At 37.4% G+C, this 23211-nt stretch overlaps 1 protein-coding gene across 1 annotated transcript in view; it reads right to left on the bottom strand.

The window, feature by feature from the left end:
• Positions 1-788: 788 nt before the first annotated feature.
• Positions 789-23211, bottom strand: part of RALGPS2 (Ral GEF with PH domain and SH3 binding motif 2) — a 240984-nt gene continuing 218561 nt past the window's right edge. The window contains 3 exon segments of the mRNA XM_044001135.1: positions 789-6741; positions 19708-19799; positions 21003-21108. Of these exon segments, the coding sequence (XP_043857070.1) occupies positions 6712-6741; positions 19708-19799; positions 21003-21108 (228 nt within the window). The 3' untranslated portion in view covers positions 789-6711.

Below are 23211 nucleotides of genomic sequence, written 5' to 3'. Positions count from 1 at the left end.
TTGGCTCTTCTCAGCAGTGCAATGATCCAAAAATTTCAAAGTACTCATGATAAAAATATTTTCCACATCCAGAAAAGAGAACTGTGGATCCTGAATGCAGATTGAACTATACAGTTTCTACTTTATGGCTTTTTTTTTCTTTTTTGAGGTTTTCCCCTTGTGCTCTGATTCTTCTTTCACAAAATGACTAAGGCAGAAATATGTTTAATGTGATCGTACATATATAACCTATATCAGATTGCTTTTCGTCTTGGGGAGGGGAGAGGGAAGGGAGGGTGGGAGAAAAAATTTAGAACTAAAAATCCCATGAAAATGTTAAAAACATGTAACTGGAAAATGATAAAATACTTAAAAAAGAAATGATCAAAGCATCACAGAATATTATCAGCTTTAAAGGAGACCTTAAATGATCATCTCATGAGTTCTATGAACTCATTTTAAGAAATAATTTTATAACATTATTTTAACTGTTTTCCCTCTGTGTAATGTATTTTAGAAACAATCTGAGAAGGGATCCAAAGGCTTTACCAGACCTCCAAGGGAGGCTACAGCACAAAAAAATGTTAGGAATCAATCCCTAATCTAGTGCAATCTCTCATCATTTTATAGATGAAGAAGCCATGGCCCAGAGAAGTATAAGTGATTTCTACAAAATCACATTGTTGGATAGTGGTAGATTAATCTATAATTAGTTTCACGTAGCTACTGGTGATCAGTATGAAAATGAAGACAATACTCTGTACTATCTAAATTTTAAGTAATTTATTTCAGTAGAAAGATTTCTGAAATCTGCACTTAAATTCATTTTAAACTAGTGTATGCAAACACACAGAAGATCACACACACACTCACTTACATATTAAAAAGAAACAAAAATTCCAAAAGTCAAGATGCACATCACTCAATGAGGTCATAGTGCAACTGAATTCTCTATCATGACTGTACCCTGGGGTAACTGGGATAAAGAGAAATAAAAATGGCTTGTGTTTACTGCATATTAACACTATTTCATATCTATTTGGATACTGATTCCCACAGATTTTGATCCTCATTAGATTAAGTTGTATGACTCTCTCCTCCCCATACATACACTCTTGTAGGTTTCGAAGCAATGAGTTTGTCAATAATCAAGGTGTCAAAAGCCCTAGAAATCCTGGAAATTTGTAAACAGGTATCATTCTAGAGCCTCTTTCTTTCATTATGCTGCAACTTACTTGCTTAATATACTGTCATTGGATCATATTTATGAGTAGCACTAGTAAGACATATACCATAAGGGGAAACTTAACACTGGCTACCTGGTATTGAGAGGGCATCTGATAGTCATGTTGCTTTTGGCTTGTTAATTCAGGAAAAGCATTCAACCAAAGCTGTATCCCAATCTTCCATTCCAACAATCCCACCACTATTTTGCAGTACAAATAGTTGGACTCAAAATTTAAATTCTGCTCTTGCTAATAGCCCCAAAGGACTTGGTTAACCCTACACTTGGCTTCAAAGACCCGTTGAATATGCCTGTTCGGCATCACACTAGCACTTTAAAAAGAGAACATTTTAGCAAAGTGAATTAGTTGAACAGTAGCTCCAATTCTTATAATGAACTCAGAAGTAAAAGTTCCAAGCTTTTAGAAGTGTTTAGTTTTTATTAGTAAAAAACTAATTTTATTTATTTCTTCTCCTTATGTTATGCTTCTGAGCTCAAAAATCTCCTGTATTAAATGATGCTTACATTAATTTTGGTGAAGGATTGTTCTTGAGACTAGTTTTCACTGAGGAATGATTATAAAATTATTAAATGGAAACATTTTATAAACTTTAAACGATATTAACTAAGGGCACTAGGAAGCTTTTGCTGAAGACATCTAGCTTTCCTGTTATATTTTCAAGAGACCATAAAGATGAGTGACTGACTGACCAAACTAAGGAGAAGGTCTCATTTCTGGCTGATATAGACAATTCTGAACTAAGAGCTAGTCCTCTTGAGCCAAGATTTCAGTAATTATAGAATGGTTACATTTTCTCTTTTCCCAAAGCTCTTGAAAAAGGGTCTTCTATTTGTTCTATGTTGACAGAAGTTCTCTCTTAACAAGACATCAGATAGTTCTCAAATTTTTTTTTAAAAGGACTTGTTTAATGACAAGGTTTAAGGTACAAGACAGGGTGTACAGAGAGGTAGTATGTCTAAAAAGGCTCAAACCATAAGGAAGATTCTGACACCTACCTACACATGTTCTCGGTCTTACTGTAAGGAAGGTTTAGCTGGTGGAGAGAGGGACAGCACATCCTCCTGGATTAAGAGGAGTCAGCGTGCAAATGATTATTGTCATACTCTCTGCCTTAGAATTGGTCTTCAAATGGATAAGGCACTGACCAAATTTTCCTCACACTGTAACTTGAATCTACCTTTTCAACAAGTTCAGTGCTTGTATATACACATTTCTTTTGACAGAACTCTCCATGTAGAACATCATGTAAGACACAAGCCATTTTGGGGGAAAGGAAAACAAAAAAAAGGCATTTAAATAATTTTTAAAAGATTGATTTCACATGAAGAACAACTCATCAGCAATGTGATTTAATACTAGTTCTCACACTCTGAAGCCTAGAGAAGGCAGTATACACCACATTGACCTTGAAAACAATCTGACTTTTGAAAAGAATATAAATCTAAACAAAAGAAAAACCCACAGTAAAATGCCACTGAAAAAGTCAGATAGACATCACCACGTGCTTTGTCATATCTAGACTTAGGATAGTCGTCTTATTGTTCTACCAGGACATAATCGAATTCTCCATTTGCAAAGAAGGGATTTAATTATTCGGGCCTTTGGAGCCTGAGATTTTGTTGGAACAATAAAGGCCTTCTTACAGACAACACTGTTGTACTTAGTACCTCATTCTCAGAGCAAGATGCTATGTTGGACTAGTAATTTAATTGTGCTTCAGGAAGTGGTTGGGAAACCAACAATAGAACTAGAGCTTCTTTTTTGTCAAAAAAGCAAGTCTTCCATTGATTTTTTTTTTGACTCCTTCATTTGATAGCCTCTATCTGCATTATAGCAATAAACATGTACAGCACAGAATCTTACTTTAAAAAACACTGAAGTATAGTTTGGACAAGAAACATTTAAAATAAGCCTAAATGGTCAGATAAAACTTGAAGCACAGCAAAGACAAGCAGAGGATTCAGAAGGCTACTTATTAAAGGACCCCAAATATAGTGAATTTCAGCCAATCACTTAACATTTTTTATGGCCCTCTAATAAGTCTTTTGGAAGACAATTAAGAATCAGTCCAAGTACCTTACTGCTATAATCATCCTTGTTTTCAGTAGACTGAACATGTAGCTCTATTGAATATCAACACAGTTCATACAGTACATAGTGCAGTAGTCATATGGCATTTTCCACAGGAAATAGTTTTGTGAAAATGAAGTACACATGCCCAGGAAGAAATACTCAAACTCCAATTGTGTGGATCCCTTTCTGTAATGTCAGGATGACTAACAATGGAGAAAAGGAAGGTGTGTTTGACCACTTCTCTCTTAAGCCTCACAATGTGGAGGGTTCTCTAAAAAGAATACTCTGAAGACACAGCGTGTAAGACTTGAACCTGGGATGAGAATCAGCAGCAAACATGTGAATGCAAAGTCAAATGAAATGTACTTAATCCCAAGCTTTTAGAATCAGGGTCTTATTTCTACACTAAAAACACACTTCAGTGTTAGAATAAGTTGGAAAACACGTGTCTCAAATGAAGTGTTTGTTGATGTTCATTCAGGGATTTTGGATATGGAACTCTTATGGTTTTATTCCTGAAATCAGTTTCAATGACCTTGTAAGTGTATTCTGGGTAAGAGAAGGGAGGAAAAAAGGACATATTTATGATCTTATTTGAAACACACAGAAACTGAAGTGACAGCAGGCTTAATAAGACAGGAGGAAACCTTCTTTTCTAATGAACCACTTAGGAAACTTGGCAAGTGGTTCTGCTATCCTAGGAAATTCATTTGAATGAACATCAATAAGACAAAAATAGTGAACTTCTGGATTGTACCTACAATGTTTTAAATGATGACGATTAGTTCTAATTGGTTTTAAATATTATAATCTTGGCATCGATGACCAATTCCTTGAAATTGATCAATCCAAAGTTAAGAGATAAATAAAAAATCTTGAATATATCCGTGGGTCAAGTGGAATTGTTACAATCAAGTTTCGGCATTTCTTCTATGCATAGGTGGATGAAAGAGTAAAAACGGCCAAACACACCTTCCAACCCAACACGGTTCTCTGTCTTTGGCAAAACTATATGATGTCAGGCTCGGACCCCAATTGCATACTTTTGCTCTAACATGAGAACAGAATAGTTAGCCTGCAACATTAGCTTATGTATATTTAAAAATCCACAGGGATCTCATCGACACTGTCTTACTCTTTTAAAGTACACACACTGTCAAAAACACTTATTTCTGAAAGGAAACAAAACACATTAAGGAATTAAAAAAAAAAAAACAAAAAACAAAACAAAAGATGTGCAAAGTCTACAGAGTAATACTGCTGGCTATGCAGATGGCGTCTTTGCTATGTACCCAACGTGGGTCAGACTCGGGGGATGCATGAATTGAAAAATGATTCATCAAAGGCAACTACTTGTGCCATCTTCCAATTCATGTCACTTTCCAAAATAAGACATTTTGAAGTCAAAACCATTATCTCATACAATAGACAAAACCAGAAGATAATGGATACTAAATCAAATGTTTCTAACTGCCTTGTATCAGATACATACTAAGCAATTGCTACATCCTTTTCAGAAACAAAAAAACCCACAGAACTTAACACTGAGAAAGACTTCAGCATCACAACATCCCCTTTCTCACCATAATTGATCCTTATTTCTGGGTTTAATAATATTACCTATTTAAAATTTCACAGGATCAAGGGCTAAATACTTATGGTAAAAAGCAAAAAAAAAAAACCACCTAAGAAAATATGTGTAAAATTATTCTCTTTATATGAGGCTAATTTTATAATAGGAATGTGGAGATATAAATCAATTCCTAGAAAATGTCATGTGATATTTCTTAATTTGAGCTACTTTTAAAATGTAAGAGGCTTCAAAAGTTTACTTAACGATAATTGTGTAGCTGACCAAATAGTTAATCTTTGTTCAAGTGCTCATTCTGAAGTTCCGAGGTGATAGGATTTAGACTGTATTGTAATCATTATTCTCTCTTCATATTTCTGTAGTTAAATGGAGTGTTGCATAGAAGACCGCACAGTTTGGTAATTCAAAAGATAGATATAAAATTTAAGTAATAGGATATGATTTCCTGTTAAAGGTCTTTACTAAGTTTCTAGAAAAATGTCTTATTATAAAGGGTAACTTGTATAAGAAGTTAAGTTTTTATAATCTGTCTCAAATTCATTCATACATTATATTTTTCCCTTTCAAAATGATTGTTTAACTACATCCATCTTAAAATTAAAAAAATTTTCCATGTTCAATTTATTTTAAAAAAATCATGTACACAGTGGGAAGACTTTAAACCAATGTGCTACTGAGTTTCTTCTTGAATAATAATTAAAATGAATAATTTCAAGAAAATAAACTCTGGCACTCTGTAGTTTAAACACTATAAAAGGAAAGTTCTTGAATTCTGATCCCAACAGGTATGTAATACCTTGCTGACATAAATCACACATGACTGGAAAACTGGATGATCCTCCAATTATGTTATATGGTTATTATGAAATCACCTTTGGGTAGGATGTCTAGTTTAAGATTACAATTCTCTCCTAAGTCTATCTCCCTGTCGTTCAATAATGCAAATGCTCGTAGAATCAGACAACGGGTCTAAATTTTAAACCCAGTTAGAAACATCCATGCTTTTTTGGATTTTTCAACAAAAACAACATCCCCACCCCCACCCTCCTCAAGGGTCTGGTGTATGACTGCTCAGCCTTTGTGCCTCCTGTGGAAAATAATGTCCCCCATACAGTACTAAGAATTGCAAGTTTAGTGTTTAAAACAACAATAAAAACATCGACAACAACAACCCCTCCCCCACCCTCCCCATCACATTATTACAATTACAGTTCTTCCACTCTTGGTCTGAGAGAAAGTGTGGGGCTACAGATGACTGGAGGATGAGAGAAGTTCTTAAAATGGGCTGCTGGTATCATCCCTAGAATGTGAGAATTTCGTTATATCCACAGTTCAAACCCAGCTCCTAATGTAACCTGTAAGAAAGGTTTTACTTTTTTCTTTAAAGAATAGCTAAAAAATGTGATCCCCCCCCTCCAAAACGAGTAGAAAGGTCAAAGAAAATCGAGCTAGCTGCAGTCTCCCCTAGCCCAGCACCGCCACAAGCCTCACACGCACTATTTGGTGTTTCATGGTGTTTCTCCTTTCACTCTTTAAGGCAGTGGTTTCCAAAGGTCAGTTCAGAGACAAGAAGCACGGTCCATGGCAGTTCATGTTGCAACTCCAATTTTTCACTCTGGGAATAGTGCTCATTGTGAGTCCACTCCCTGAAATTAGTGCTTTTTGTTTGTTTGTTCAGTTCTGCAAAGTCTAGAGGCTGAGCCTGCAGGCTCTGGCCTGGCACAGATTTGTATAGCTGGCACCCGTTCATCAGCAGGGCCCTACTCCACACTTGTGATCCACACTTCATCTGTCTTCTTTTGTAGGCTTTCACCCTGTCTTTTACTCAAAAGTCATCAAGTTGGTAGGAACCTGAAAAACATAACAATTATGACTTTTATTTTGTCAGGCTGTTAGGCAAGAAGCCCACGTCAAACTTTCTAATTTGAGATTATCCAGGCAACCCAAATTAAACATTCTCAGTCTAAAGCAGCGGAGTCAAACTCAAATAGAAACCTCTCCCTGTGAGTTGCATATCGACTTTAAAACCCCACAAATTAAGTGATCTATGTTGTATTTTATTTTTGTTCATTTTGTTAAACTTTCCCAGGTATATTTTTATCTGGTAGCTGTACTGTAGTTTTGCTGCCAGCGAGCTTGATACCTCCATTCTTGAGGGTGTGGAGGAAAACAAAACAAAAACAAAAAAACCCAGACATATAGGTCAGATAAAGCTCAGCCAAAATCTTTACAGTAGATTAATACATGAAAAAGAAGTGGAAGGACAGAAAGTCAATTCAATTCAATGAACATTTATTAAGTGCCTACTGTGTGCTGTACTAAATGCTGGGGATACAAAAAGAGGCAAAAGATGGTCCCTGTCCTCAAAGAGCTTACAATTGAATGGGGGAGACAACATGCAAACAAATATATACAAAGCAAGCTCTATATAGGATAAATAGGAAATAATTAAAAGAGGGAAAGCACTGGAATCAAGGGGGTTAAGGGAAGGCTTCTTGTAGAAGGTGGGATTTTAGTTAGGACTTAAAGGAAGCCAGTACAGACCCCACACTACTTTTCTTCTGGTTCTCTGTAATACATTGTTTTAGTTAGTATCAGATATCTTCAGCAGTCTAATTACTTGAGGGTGGGAGAAAGTGTGTTTAATCTTTAATGTGTGTCATTTAGAAAATGCCTCCAATAGGACACTAAAAAGAAAAAAAAAGTCTAAAAGAATTAATATACTTTCCAAAAAGAAGTTATTTTGTTGAGGAAACATTTATTTAAGAGATAACTTATTTTCCTTAAAAAAATATCCATCAAATAGGAAATACACGAAAAAGACCCTTGGCAAAGGCCAAACTGACTTTACCAAGTCTGTGCACTAAAAATGAGGGTGGTTTGAGGTTTGTTCTCACTATAATAACCCCTGAAATATCGTTAAGTACAGTGTTAAAACATATTTACATATGACAGAAAAGTTCATAATGACCTTTAGTCATTCAAAGAGGCTTATGTTCAGTTAGAATGCAAGTCTACAGTTCATTTTTTGGGGGGGGGCAGGATGATGAGGGTTAAGTGACTTGCCCAGGGTCACATAGCTAGTCAAGTGTCTGAGGTCAAATTTGAACTCAGGTCCTCCTGAATCCAGGGCTGGTGCTTTATCCACTACGCCACCTAGTTGCCCACCTACAGTTCATTTTTTGAAAGTTTTTTTTTTTTAAGGTGGCTAAAAGTTCTAGAATTTCAATTCTGTGATCTAGAAAATTCACTTATGTGCCTCATCTTATTTCCCACCTATGTTGGATGATGAAGAAATAAAAAGAGCAGCTCACATTTGCATGTTTTATGTTTATAAAATGATACTGAAAGAGCACTATCATTCTCAATTTGCAAATGAGAAATCGAGGCCCAGAGAGGTTAATCAGGTACAGTCCTATAGCTAGTAAGTGGCTCAACCAGAGCTGGAACCTAGGTCTCCACACTTGAGCTTTCTCCTACTACACATTGTCTTTCTGCATCAAAGACATTTTAGCAACAGGGTCAAGTCCCTACTGACTCAGTCCTTTTACTCTCTTTCTTCTGCCCTGAGCTTGGAACAGAACCATGGGCAACTCAACCTCTCTGGGCTCGAGTTTCCTTATCATACATATAAAGAGGAGGTTATACTGGATAATACTATCCTGCATTTGTGTAATGTCTTAGTTTAAAAAGTACACTAACATACACACTCAATTGGGTGGAGTAATCTATCCAACCCTGAAGGAAAGTAGGAAGGGAAGGGGATAAGGAGGGAGGGCAGAGTGGGGGAGGGAGCAGTCAGAAGCAAAACAATTTTGAGGAGGGATAGGGTAAAAGATAGAAAATAGAGTAAATATCACAGGAAGGGAATAGGATGGAGGGAAAGAGTTAACAATAGTAACTGAAATTTCTGAAGCAGAGGCAAGAGGAATGTAAGATGATGATGATGGGTGGACTGATGATAGGAGGAAGATGAGGATTGATTAAAGAGGACTGATTGATGATGAGGACTGATAGATGATGCTTGATTGATGACTGATGGATGATGATGGCAAACCGTATGGCACTTATTTTGCGAGGCTATTGTAAAGAATTTAAGGTACTATATAAAAGTCATCTATTACTGTTGTTGCAATAATCAACCTTATGGGTTCATTGTAAGGAAATCTCTCTTTAAAGTACTTATGAATGAAGTTTACTATAAAAAAAATGATGAGCAGGATACCATCAGAAAGACCTGGAAAGACCTGCATGAGCTGATGCAAAGTGTATACAAAATAACAGTAATATTGTGAGATGTTCTGCTGTGAATTACTTGGTTATTTTCAGCAATGCAGTGATCCAAGACAACTCCAAAGGTCTTTTGAGTTTTGAGAGAGAACTGATGGTATCTGAATACAGATTGAAACATAATTATTTTTGTTACTTTATTGGAAACAAAAAAAAAATGATGAGCAGGATGCTATCAGAAAAACCTACATGAACTGATACAGAGTGAAATGTACTATATACAAAATAACAACAAGAGTGTAAGATAATCTGCTGTAAATGACTTGGTTATTTTCAGCAATGCAAATGATCCAAGATAACTCTGAACAGGGAATTATGAAAATTTCAATCCATCTGCAGAGAAAGAACTTATGATATCTGAAAACAGATTGAAGCATAATTTTGATAGCTCCTTAATCTGAAGTTTTGTTTTTGTCTGTTTTCTTTCACAACCTGGCTAATGTGGAGATGTTTTGCATGACTACTCTTGTATAAATTATATTGAATTGATTTAGTTCTTGGGGGTGGGGGTAGGGAGAGAGGAAGAGAAGTTGGAACATAAAGTTAAAAAAATCGACGTCAAAATTTGTTTTTACATGTAATTTGGAAAAAAATTAAAATTCTAAATAAACGGAAAAAAAGAAAAAGTACATTCATGTGTTTTGAGATATTTAAAGTGTCTCATAGCTAGTAAAGAAAGTTGTTAGTTTAGTCTTCCAGTGATAATGTAATAAAATGGTTTTCACTCATCATCAATTTTTAAAAAATAAGAAACATTTTTATTTTAAGTTTTGAGTTCCAAATTCTATTCTTCCTTCGTTCCCTCCCACTCCCTACCTCTGCCCAAGGCAGTAAACAATCAGATATAGGTATACATTTGCAATTATGTAAAAAATTACCATATTAATCATTTTGTATAAGAAAACTCAAATAAAAGAAAAAAATGGAAGTAAAAAAATAGCAAGCTTCAGTCTGTGTTCAATCAATATCAGTTTTTTCTCTGGAGGTGGATAGTATGCTTTGGGATGGTCTTGGATCATTGTATTGCTGAGAATAGTCAAGTCATTCACAATTCTTCATCAAACAATATTGCTGTCTCTGCATACAACGTTCTCCTGGTTCTGCTCACTTCACTATACATCAGTTCATACAAGTCTTTCCAGGTCTTTCTGAAATAATTCTGCTTGTCATTTCTTATAGCACAATAATATTCTATCACCATCATATACCACAGGCATTCCTTTGATTTCCAATTCTTAGCCACCACAAAAAGAACTGCTATAAATATTTTTGTACACATAGGTCTTTTTCTCTTTTTGGGGATGTTTTTGGGATATAAACCTAGCAATGGTATTGCTGGATCAAAGGGTATGCACAGTTCTTTTGGGCATAGTTTTAAACTGCTCTCCAGAATGGTTGGGTCAGTTCACAACTCCACCAATAGTGGATTAGTGTCCTAGTTTTCCCACATCCAATATTTTCCTTTTTTGGTTATATTTGCCACTCTGATTGGTGTGAGGTGATATCTTAGAGAGTTGTTTTTTTAATTTGCATTTCTCTGATCAATAGTGACAGAGCATTTTTTTATATGGTTGATCTCTTTGTCTGAAAACTGCCTGTTCATATCATTTGACCATTTATCAATTGGGGAATGACTTGTATTTTTATAAATTTGACTTGGTTCTCTATATATTTGAGAAATGAGGCCTTTATTAGAGATACTTATTTTAAAAATTCTTTCCCAGTTTTCTGCTTCCCTTATAATCTTAATCATATTAGTTTTGTCTGTGTAAATCTTTTGAATTTTATATAATCAAAATTACCTATTTTATATTTTGTAACACTCTATAACTTTTTTGGTTCTAAATTCTTCCTCTGTTCATAAATCTGACAGATAAATTATTCCATGCTCTCTTAATCTGCTTATGGTATCACCCTTTATGTATAAAACGTACCCATTTTGACCTTATTTTAGTATATTCTGTGAGATGTTGATCTATACTTAGTTTCTGCCATACTGTTTTCCAGTTTTCCTAGTTTTTGTTCCAAAAGCTTGGATCTTTGGGTTTATCATATACTAGATTATTATAGTCATTTACTATAATGTAATCTGTACCTATTCCATTCCACTGATCCATCTATTTTTTAGCCAGTACCAGATTGTTTTGATAATTACTGCTTTATAATACAGTATGAGATCTTGTACTACTTAGACTACCTTCTTCCACATTTTAAAAAACTGATTCCCTTGTTGTTTTCAATTTTTTAAACACACCATGGTAGAAGGATGAGTGGTATTTCATGAAAATTATGGTGCTTCTACAAGGAAAATAGGAGGGAGGCTAGTTAGGTACTGAGGGAGATAACAGGTAAGCAGCCCAATTGTTACACTAGTATTTGAGAGCTGTGAAAAGAACCAGAGGAAGACTTCTAGTACAGCAGATTGGTTACTCTCTGGAAAGCTTATGGAAAGTCTGGGACAAGAGTTAAATATGAGGAGATGTGGGAGGGTTGGGTTCACTCAGTATAGGGATTGTACTCTCATGTGTGGAATGTGCTCAGTGCTCATCTCTGCCTTTCAATCTTTAGCTAGTGTAGAGCCCATGAACAGCTTTCTATGAGCAATCTTTCTGGGGGTCCTAGTTATTAATATTCTCTTCCTACTCAAATCACCTTGTATTTACTGCCTGTGTAGCCCCTCAGAAGAATATAAACTCTGAGGGCATGGACTATTTTGTTTCTTTCTTTGAATCTCTAGTGCCCTGCAGATAATGTGAGCTCAATAAATACTAAACGAATTTGCACCAGTAAAGGAAACACTCATACTTGGACGTGGCATCATCAATCTACTATCTAATTCTTTTATTATACAAATTCATTTCTGGAAGCTATCTTGATACCCAAAGTTGTAAAACACCCCCTTTGACATCTGAATGGAAAATTCCGATTGCTAGAGCAGTGAGTTCAGAGGCTAGTGGTGGAGTCTTGTCATAGAAAAGCCAGAGGTACATAATGAGGAAAAATAACGGGAAAAAAAATTTATTCAAGGGAATAAGCATCTGAGTCAGGATATGGGTCCAGATCTTTTTGACTCTAAACTCCAGCAGTCTTTGAGGTGGCTGGCTATTCTTGGGTCATTCATTACTCTGGCTTCAACTTTCTTTGCTCTACCCTGAATAGCTGTATTATTCCTTCTTTGATCCTCTTCTTATTCCCCAACAATACCTTAAAAACAAAACGAAACCAACCCCAAACAAATGGCCTTCTTCTGCCCTTAGCCTTAGTTCCCTTTGGATTTAAGTAATCCTAACACAATTTTTATGGGTATGCACTCTTAGAAAAGTTTAGAATCTTGTAGCTCGAAGCAACCTCCAATGTCAAGTAGTCTACTAGGTACCTGCAGAGGAATCTTCCTTTATAACATGCTCCAAAGTAAGTCAGTTTCCGCCCAAATATCTTCAGTAATGGAGATCAATAATAAGGAGTATTCACTTTAGAATAGTGTTATGTTCACCAACCTCTTTCTTTAGGACAACCATGTAAAGCAGGTAGCCCAAGGATGATCGCCTGGGTTGTAGAGATGGAGACTATGGGTCTATGCAGGTGAAAGACTTGCTTATGATTATACACTAGTCAAAGGCTAAAGTGAGGTTTGAATGTAGGTCTTGGGAATCTATGCCCAGCACTTCTATATCCTAAAGCACTCTGCTGCCCTTTTGTATTCATTCTCTGCTACTTTCCTTATACAATTTTTATTGCTATCCTGTTAGCATGATTCTGAATTGCTTTCTAAAAAGCTTAAACCAAATCTATTATAATTGTTAGACTACTTCAGCTATATAAGTGCCATGTCTTTTCTGGATTTGGTTACCAAGTCCCGATCCACGCCAGGCTCCCTGAGATCCCTTTTGAGTCTCTAGGATTTTCTCTGTGAGAGCTTCCCATCCCTTCTGAGCTAATACCCCCTGTGAAGTGTTATACCGCTGGGCCCCAGGATGCCCACCACTGAAATCACCATCAAGCATTTCTTAAATACTTACTATGTGCTAGGCACTGTGATAAACCCTGTGGATACAGAGAAAAATAGAAAACAATTCTTGACCTTAACGAACTTCTATTCTAATGGGCAGAATAATCTGTACAAATTTGTATGAACTGATATAGGGTGAAATGCACAGAACCCGGAGAATGATTTATATAGGAACAGCATATTGTAAAGATGGTTGTGGTCCTTTCTGCTTGAAGAAGACCCAAAGGACATCATCTTGTCAGGGTCAAGGTACAGTGGGTCCAACGGTGGCTGATCAGACCTATTCAAGCTCAGAGGTTGACCACAGGTTGGGCACAAATAGTCCATATGAAAATCTGGAGCGGCCATATTTCTAAATTTGTACATCTCACTTTTCTTCTGAGGTACTGCAATACTTTTTTGCTCACAGAGCACAGCACCATCTTTGGTGAGGGCATACTATGCTGGACAGTCCTGTGCCAGTGTCTCCTATGTCTCACAATTCATTGCAAAATTCTTCAGAAAGATCTTGAGAGTGACCTCATGTTGCTGTTTCTGCCTGCCATGTGAGTGTCTGGCTTGTCTGAGTTCTCCGTAAATAGTTTTTTAGGCAAATATGTTTGGCATTCAAACCACGTGACCAGCCATCAGAACCGCACTCTCTGCTGTACAGTCTGAATGCTTGGCAGTTCAGCTTAAAAAAGGATGGCAATGTCTGGTACCTTTATCTTGCCAGGTGATCTTCAAAATCTTCCTAAGACAATTCAAATGACTCTTTAGATCTTTAGTTTGGTAAGCAGTCTAATACCTCTTTTTCTCACACTTTCCTTCGGAGCCTCTCAAATGTTGAGCTAGTTCTGGTAATGTGCACATCAACTTCATTATCAATGTGTATACTGCCAAGATAAGTGAACTTATCCACATATGGATAATATGGTGCTGGCAGGAAGAGAACCTGTTTTCTTGGTGTTAATTATCAGGCCAAAATTAGCACAAGCAGCAGAGAAACGATCCATACTCTGCTGCATCTCAGCCTTAGAGGCTGCACTAAGTGTGCAATCATTTGCAAACAAAAAGTCACCCACCAACTTTTCTTTCACTTTAGTCTTGGCTTGTACCTTTTTCAAGTTAATTTACCATGAGAGTAGTAGTTGACTTTGATGTCATTTTCATCCTCTTTGAAGTCTCCTGACATTGCCAAAAATATCATGCTAAAAGGCACAGGAACAAGCATATAGCCCTATTTCACTCCATTAGCGATTGGAAAAGTACAAGAGCATCATCCATTACCAGAACCTAGGAAAGCATGCTATTGTGAACTTCTCTGGGGAACTAAATTTTGCCATGATCTTGCACAAGCCCTCGTGATTGGCACCATCAAAGGCCTTGGTCAGATAGACAAACATTGTGCACAATCTCTGTTCTGTTCCTGGCAATTTCTCCTGGCATTGTCTGGCAGCAAACACCACTGGGACTATTCCTTAGTCATTTTGGAAGACACACTGGCTTTCTGGTAGATCGTGCAGGGGTGTGACTATAGATCTCAGCATATCTGCACCTGCTGCTTCATTATTTGCCCATGACCACAGGACTCTGAGGGTGGTAAAAATGGTTTGGGTGATGTCTTTTTTTTTTTAATATTGCAAACATTTATTTTGCTGTTGCTTCTAATAATAGTCCTTATGATTTCTGTGGAACTTTTTAAGCCTTATAAGATCACTTTCCTCACAACCCTGTGAGGTAGACAGTTAAGAACATTATCCTTCCCATTTCATAAATGTTGAAACTGAGACTTATTTCAGTAAAACACTTTGTAGGGGGCTAAGCTGGCATTCAAATTCAGTTCCTTCAATTTTAATTCCAGTGATGGCTTTTGCTTTTTATGGTAGCATAATTAATATCCTTATCTCTGGAGACCAGACTATTGTTTTACTGTCTCTCATCCATTTCTTTTTTTTTTTTTTAATTTTATTTTTTGGCAGGGCAATGAGGGTTAAGTGACTTGCCCAGGGTCACACAGCTAGTAAGTATCAAGTGTCTGAGGCCATATTTGAACTCAGGCCAGTGCTTTATCTACTGCGCCATCTAGCTGCCCCTCTCATCCATTTCTACAATCATAGCCTTCCTTCTGAAAATCTTCAACCTCCCCATTCTGCTGGATCCTATACTTCTACTTTCTTTTTTTTTTTGTGAGGCAATTGGGGTTAAGTGACTTGCCTAGGGTTACACAGCTAGTAAGTGTAAAGTGTCTGAGGTTGGATTTGAACCCAGGTCCTCCTGAATCCAGGGCTGTTGCTCTATCCACTGCGCCACCTAGCTGCCCCATATACTTCTACTTTCAAACCTCAATAGGTTTCTCATTTGGTTTTTTTTTTTTTTTGGGTTGGGCAGTGAGGGTTAAGTGACTTGCCTGGGGTCACACAGCTAGTAAGTAAGTATCAAGTGGTTTCTCATATCTTAAAAACAAAACAAAACAAAAACAACAACAAAAACCCCCCACTTCTCTCTGAAATGCTATCAAAGAGAACAGGATTTGGAATCAGAGAAGTTGGGTCTCCAAGCCCCAGCTCTGCCACTTATTAACTGCTAATCTCAAGTGAATTGTTTAACTTCTCTGTATCAATTTCCTCATTCTTCAGAATGGGGTTAATAATATTTATACCTGCCCTGTAGGAAGGCATTTTGTAAATATCAAAGGTTCTTAGAATGAATTATTTTGATAGCTATCATCCAAGCTGTCCCTTTCTTTTCACTATCAAATTCCATGTGGAATATGTAGTCTATACCTACATTCTCAACTTCAGATCTACCTGTTCTCTTTTTTTTTTCTTTTAAATAGAATTTTCTTTTCCAAAAAATATGTAAAAACAAATTTTAACATCAATTTTTAAAAACTTTGTGCTCCAACTTCTCTTCCTCCCTCCATTCCCACCCCCCCACTCATAAGAACTCAAGCAATTCAAAATAAGTTATACATGAGTGGTCATGGAAAACATTCCCACATTAGCTAGGTTGTGAGAGAAAACAGTCAAAAAACCCCAAACCTTCAGATTAAGGAATTGTCAAAGAGGAAAATAAAATAAAATAAAATAAATGTGTTTCCATCTGTTTTCAGATACTATTAGTTCTTTCTCTGCAGATGGGCTGCAATTTTCTTAAGTCCTTCAGGGTTATATTGGATCATTGCCTTGCTGAAAATAACCACATGCTTCCCAGCAGATTCTCTTATACTATTGCTGTTATTTTGTATACAGTACATTTCACTCTGCTTCAGTTCATGTAGGTCTTTCCAGGTTTTTTCTGATAGTATCCTGTTCATCATAACCTGTATATAGTACCTTAAACTTGACAGAGAATTTTCTTCATAATAGCCCAGCAAAGTAGGTACCATCTGTTTTGCCATGGGTGATGTCTTTTGACTTGTGCATTAACTGGATTTAAGTGAGGCAGAGTTGCATGAATTTTTGGCCTCACTTTCTCTTCTGGAGTCATTAAAGTCCAGTGGCAAGGCAAAATTCATGAACTTCAAGATGGAATAACCATATGGCCTTTAGGTTATTCTAGTTTCTACTTCAACAACCAGTTTCTCCTTGTCTGATAGAACTGACTCCAGAATAGTAGTTCCCATTATTTCTTCTACCTAAATTAAAATTTGTCAAAATCATCAGTTCCCCTGCTTTTGCAAGAGAGGAAGTGCTAGTATATATCTAACTAGGTGAAGTCTCCCATTATTGTTTCTTTTTTTTTCTTTTTGCGGGGCAAAGAAGGAAGATTCAAGGAGTTATAGTTAGTGACTTCTTCCTGAGATTATAATGAAACTGTTACTTTCAACTTGATATAAACAACAAAAAAGTCTACTGTTTTCCCAGAGTATGTATCTGGCCTATGATAGCTTCATAAAGATTGTATAACCTGAACTCAGGTCCTCCTGAATCCAGGGCTGGTACTCTATCCACTGCACCACCTAGCTGTCCCTTAAGGAGTTCTTGAGACCAAAACTGATTCTCCATATGTCTTAATATACCACGCTACTCCATATTATGTCCAATAGTGATAAAAACATCAATGACTCAAAGTGAGTAGTTGCTTTCAGGTTGCGGGGCAATGAAGGTTAAGTGGCTTGCCCAGGGTCACACAGCTAGTAAGTGTTAAGTGTCTGAGGCTGGATTTGAACTCAGGTCCTTCTTTGACCATAACATTATCTAAGGCAAATGAGGCCATCTTTAGCCTCAATTATTACTTAGCCTTTAATTACTGAATGGGTATTGCTTCAGACAAAATGAGACCTGAGAAAGACCTTAGGTTAAAAAGGCCAAGGTCTCCCACCATATCTGGGGCCATCGCCAATTGTCCTGACCCATGTCTTGCCACTCCATTCAGATGACTCTGGAGGAGAGAGTCAGGCTGATGACTTTGCACACTTCTGCCTCATATAAATCCAATTCACTGCAAATCAATACATCACTCTCCTGATGTCACTGGTCCCCTTCAAGAATGAAGGACAAACAATGATGACATCATTACCACCATTCCTTGGAACATCTAGAAATGGTCTGGCTCTTTTTTGTAAATAAAAAATCTCTCAGCTGCTTTCTAAGGAAGTGTTTTCTTCTGCCATTTCTCCTTTGGGGTTCATTTTTTCACTCTCCTACTTTTTGATCCAGGTGACAATACCCTTGGTGTTTTTACATCCTAGTTTTCTTCTTTCTTCTTTGAAGAAAGATCTTTTTTGATCTTACAAGAAGGAAGGCTTCTCCCTCATAATGTGGAGGGAAGGAATGCATTTCTCCAGTCACCATGATGCCAGCACAAAGAAACCTAACATACTATCTGGCACATGACAGCAAGATTGTTTTTTGCCACCCAAAATTCCTTGAACAAGACCCTAAACCCTTTGGTTCCTCTTAGGTGATGCTCTTGGCTGATTCTTGTGTCTAAGTACCGTGCCAAACTGCCCATTGAGTCATGAAAGAAATCAAATGAGATTTATCTCCTTCATTTTATTTTATTGCTGAGCACCAACTACTTCCCACCATATTCTTATGTTCTAGGTACTTGTAATTCATTATAGATTTATAGTCTATTTAACACTAAAAATGGGGCCTAGCAGTGCAATGAACCCCTCTAAGGACTGTCCTAGAAATTAATGGCAGTGTGGTAGATGTCAGCTCTAGAGATAGGAAGATCAAGGCTGAAGATGACCTTACTTTGGCACATTCGAACTTTGCAGGATATTAGTGCCCATGACAACTGAGACTATGTGTTGATGAACTGCTGATTTGCATCAATGGAGGGGGATTTCTATTCTGGGTAAAATCACAGGTTCAGAGCCTCCCCACCACCATACTACCTTCCCCAAAAGGCCATGCAGAGTATTCCTAAAAACATATGAACAGAAACAACATAAATATTGTTTTTAAGTACCAAATTCCTGTGTCAATTTTCCCCCCAATGTTCTTCTTTTTTTTTTTAGTGAGGCAATTGGGGTTAAGTGACTTGCCCAGGGTCACACAGCTAGTGAGTGTCAAGTGTCTGAGGCCGGATTTGAACCCAGGTACTCCTGACTCCAGGGCCGGTGCTCTATCCACTGCGCCATCTAGCTGACCCCTTCCCCCAATGTTCTAAAGAACTCTAAGAGTTTCTTTTAAGATGTTAAGATAAGGCAAGACGTTTATGTTTTGCTTGCTTTATCACTTCCAGGACCTACTATAACTCAATGTTAAGGAATAGGGGTCCTGAACATGAAAAGTCAACACTTAAGGGATCCTACAATCTCAGTATCATAAAAATCATCTTGGTGCTAGTTGTTTCAGTAAACAAACTTCAAACTATGCTTCTTCTTTTTTTTTTGGTGGGGCAATGAGGTTTAAGTGACTTGCCCAGGGTCACACAGCTAGTAACCAACAAGTGTCTGAGGCCAGATTTAAACTCAGGTCCTCCTGAATCTAGGGCCAATGCTTTATCCACTGCACCACCTCACTGCCCCCAAACTATGCTTCAATTTCAACATATGTGCGCATTCTTTTGGGGGAATCAACCTGAATCACATTTAGTGAAAATGAATCAAAACAAACTACTTTCATTCATTCATTGATTTTCTATTATTAAAATATATGTCCAATCATATTGCTTGAGTATGCATTATCAAGTTGTCCACATGCTCTACAAAGCGCTTGATTTTTATATTTGAGCCAATTCTGTAAATCAAGTGTCTCTTTAGAGTTATTAGATACGCTCAGCAAACTCAAATTCTATGTGTTGCCAGGAGCGTTCAGCTTTCAAATGAAAATGATGGATGATTCTTAAATATATACAGTCAAAGCTAACTGCTGAAAGTGAGTTTCTTGCTGAGAGCACACAGCCCCATACTTTCCAATTTCAAAATTAGAGAAATTGGAGATGGAAAAACCTTTCAAGGGCCAGTGCAGGAAAAATAACGAAAACAACACTATCAGTTCACTTCATATTCAGAAGGCCTCTTATTTTCTTTCAATCATTTAAAAATATAATTTTCAAGTTACAGAATACTATCAACTCACCTGTTGTCTGTTGCTTTGGCAGGCTGCACTCAAATGTTTAAACCACAGCATTGCATTCATTCTATTACCAGCTTGAAACTTGTATGAGTTTCCTAAATTTCGAAGAAAAAACAAAAAAGCCAAGTAAAAAATGATTAGGCAGAGGTAAAGAAAAAATGCAGATGCTGCCAATATCAAAAGTTAATATGCCATAAATGCTTATTTCTGCCAGTTACATTTTCCCCAAAGTGGACCAAAAGCAAATGATTAGCACTGGCTAAGTGCTTTCTAAGGGACAGGCAATGGGGCAGACAAAACCAGATCTGACATTATCAGGGGGTAGGAGTACATGTAAAGGAATATACGGAATAAGGAAGGGAATGCAATGAGGGAGGGCACTAGAAGCTGAGGGGATTAGGAAAAGCTTCCTACAAAAGGCAGCGCTTGAGCTGAAGCTTTAAGGAAACCATTAGGGTTTTCAGCGGCAGAGGTGAGGAGGGAAGCAAAGGCACAGAGATGAAAAATGGAGGAACAGCAAGAAGGCCAGACTGACTGGGCTGTAGAGGGTGTGAAGGGGAGTGATGGGTAATAAGGTGGAAAAGATTGGGGCCAGGTTTTGAAGGGCCTTAAAAGCCAAGTAGAGAAGCTTCTATGTGCTCTCAGAGGTAATAAAAGAGTCACTGGAGTTTACTGAAAAGAGGAGGGACATGGTCAGATCTGTGCTTATGTATAATCACTTTGAGAGCTGAATGGAGGATAAACTAGAATGGGGAGATTTGAGGCTGGGAGACCAATTAGAATGTTATGCAATAGGTCACACTGGGGGCGATGGGTGCTTTAGCTATGGTGGAAGATCCATCAGTGGAGCGAAAGAGATAGGTGGTTCTGGAGTTGGAAATGACAAGATTTGGCGATTGAATGGATGCGTGCATTGAAGGAGAGTAAGGAACCGAGGGCAACAGGATGACACAGTTGTGATCCTGTTACTTGAACTAGATTATGGTGTCCTTGAGAGAAATAGCCATGTTTGGAAGAGGGGTGGGGGGTTCTGGGAAAAAGATAATAAGTCTTAAGTTGAAAATGTTTAAAAAGCTGTGGAGACACAGGACTGGAGCTCGGGAAAGAGATGATGGCTGAAAACTCTGAGCTGAGAGTTATTTACTTGAAAATTATGCCTATGGAAGCTGATGATGTTACCAAGTGAGAGGGCAGCGCAGGGCAAAGCAGAGTAGAGTAGAGTGATCAAGGACATACATGCCTACCATTATGGAGTGAGAGGTGAAAAGTTCAATAAACAGGACCCTGAATTCAATTACCTTTCTCAGAGTCTGTCAGCAAGAAGAGATCTGGGTGTTCAGGGTCATCAGCCATCATCACCATCCATCCTACTACAGATACATTCTTATTTGACGTGGATTTAAACTAACAGATAAAATAAGAACATTAATTAAAATGAGATAATATATCCTTTGTTCTTAAAAAAACTGAGCATGTACCCCCATATGTATATATTTACTTAATTAATATACATGTACTACTATACTAACGATTAGATAGAACTTATGAAAAAAAGGAGAAATTTTAAAAAGGCAGATAAAGTTGAAATAAAACATTCTAGAATGAATAGGGTTGCAATGAATTTTTCACAGAGGCAGCTAGGAGCTGCAGAGGATAGAGGGCCAGAGCTGGAATCATGAAGACCTGAGTTCAAATCTTGCCTCAGACATCTCCTAGCTCTGTGATCCTGGGTAAGTCACTTACCCTGTCTGCCTCATCTTCAAAATGGGGATAATAATAGCACTTACAACTCCCTTGGTTGTTGTGATGATATCTGTGAAGAACTTAGCACAATGCCTGCCACCTCATCATAGGTATTTAATAAATGCTTATTTCTTTTCTTCCTTTTATTAAGAAAGAGAGTGACATGGCCAGGCCTGAATTTTAGGAAAATCAATTTGGTCATTATATGAAGGATGGTCTGGAGTGGGAAGAGACGACGAGGCAGAAAGACCAATTAGGATGATAATTCAATAATCCAGATGAGAGGTAATGAGGGCATGAACCCTAGGTTGTGTGTGTAAAGAGAAGAGAGAAAAGTATGGGATATGGGAAGGGGGAACTGAAAGCACCTGGCAAGATGGTTATGTAGATGAGGGGTGAGTGACAACGAGGAGTTGAAGTTGACACCAAGGCCACAATCTATTTGCTCTCATTCGTGCTAGGCAACTCACTCTATCCCCCAAAGAAGAAAATAGGGAGGTGAGTCACCAGCCCCCAACCTCTACGAAGTTCCTGCTTAAGCTGCCAGCTGATGTGCAGGGTGGAGGAGTCTGGGAGCTTGCAAAGCAGCTCGCTGAAGGGGGAAGAAGAGGAGTGTTGGAGATAACGGTAGGTAGATGTGTAGTGTTGGAGAGAACCTCCACCAGATGCTGTCACAGGGAAGGTGGAATGTCTATCTTACTATTGACTGATCACTCATCTCCTGGAGTGGGGGCCTGGGCCCCACTTTGGAGACCACTGTTCTATCCGAACTTGCCTTTTATGTATGCTATTCCTGCAGTTCCTGCCAGGTGATTGTGTAAATACACTTAAACAGTATTAGTGGGTTAATGTGATGCCTCTCTAAGGAAATTTTTAATTTTCGCATTTGAAAATCATGCCTTAACCCAAAAAATTACTATAATTGTGGGAATTTTAGGTCTTGTGGCAGACCCGCTGAGGTATTTTAAGGAGATGGGCTTGCTAGCATTTCTCATATTATCCTTAGGGAACAGCTGCTTCCTACACAAGAGCCCATCTTACCAATATCACAAAGTTCACATAATTACCTAAAATCTAGGTCAATAAGTCAATCCCCACTGATATAATTACCACTGGTAAAGCCTAATATAATACTTCTATATCCTACTTTCAACTCAGACTCATTCAGCTTTAGAATTCTAGAAATTTTGTCATCAACATAGTATTAAATTCAAACAAATTTGCTACATTCTGCCAAACTTTTTCATGATAGTTGGGAAAGGAAGTGATTGAAAGACCTGACTTTAGAGTGATTGAACAGAATATAGATGTAGAGAAAATAATTCCCATATATTTTTACTTTTCTCCTCTCCAGAGGGTATAGAACTTGACACAACATTAAAGAAAAAGGGATTTAGGTCATACTTAATGTGAAGAACCTTGTGATAATAAGAATGACCACATATTAATACTCCCCATTAAATCAAATATAAGCTTCGGCTTATGAATACTTAAGATACAAGAGGGAATCCTCTGTATTTGGACAATTTATATTTGTATTTTGAATGGAGACTGAATTTGACTAATATCTTATTTGATCAAATTATTTTCAATGTCTTATTTGAAGACTGCTGTATGTATGAAGGAAAAAAATGAACCACATATTAGTAATATGAAGATAGTACAGAAATGGAAAATAGAAATGAAGTAGTTTTAAGGTAATAAAGTCCAAGAATAAGAACTTGTACAATTTCCCACTTGCTGATTTGATGGCTCGTGCTTTTT

This window comes from Dromiciops gliroides, chromosome 4 (assembly GCF_019393635.1).
Source record: "Dromiciops gliroides isolate mDroGli1 chromosome 4, mDroGli1.pri, whole genome shotgun sequence".
NCBI lineage: Eukaryota > Metazoa > Chordata > Mammalia > Microbiotheria > Microbiotheriidae > Dromiciops > Dromiciops gliroides.
Note: the sequence above shows the minus strand (reverse complement) of the source record. Positions and strands in the feature narration are given on the sequence as shown.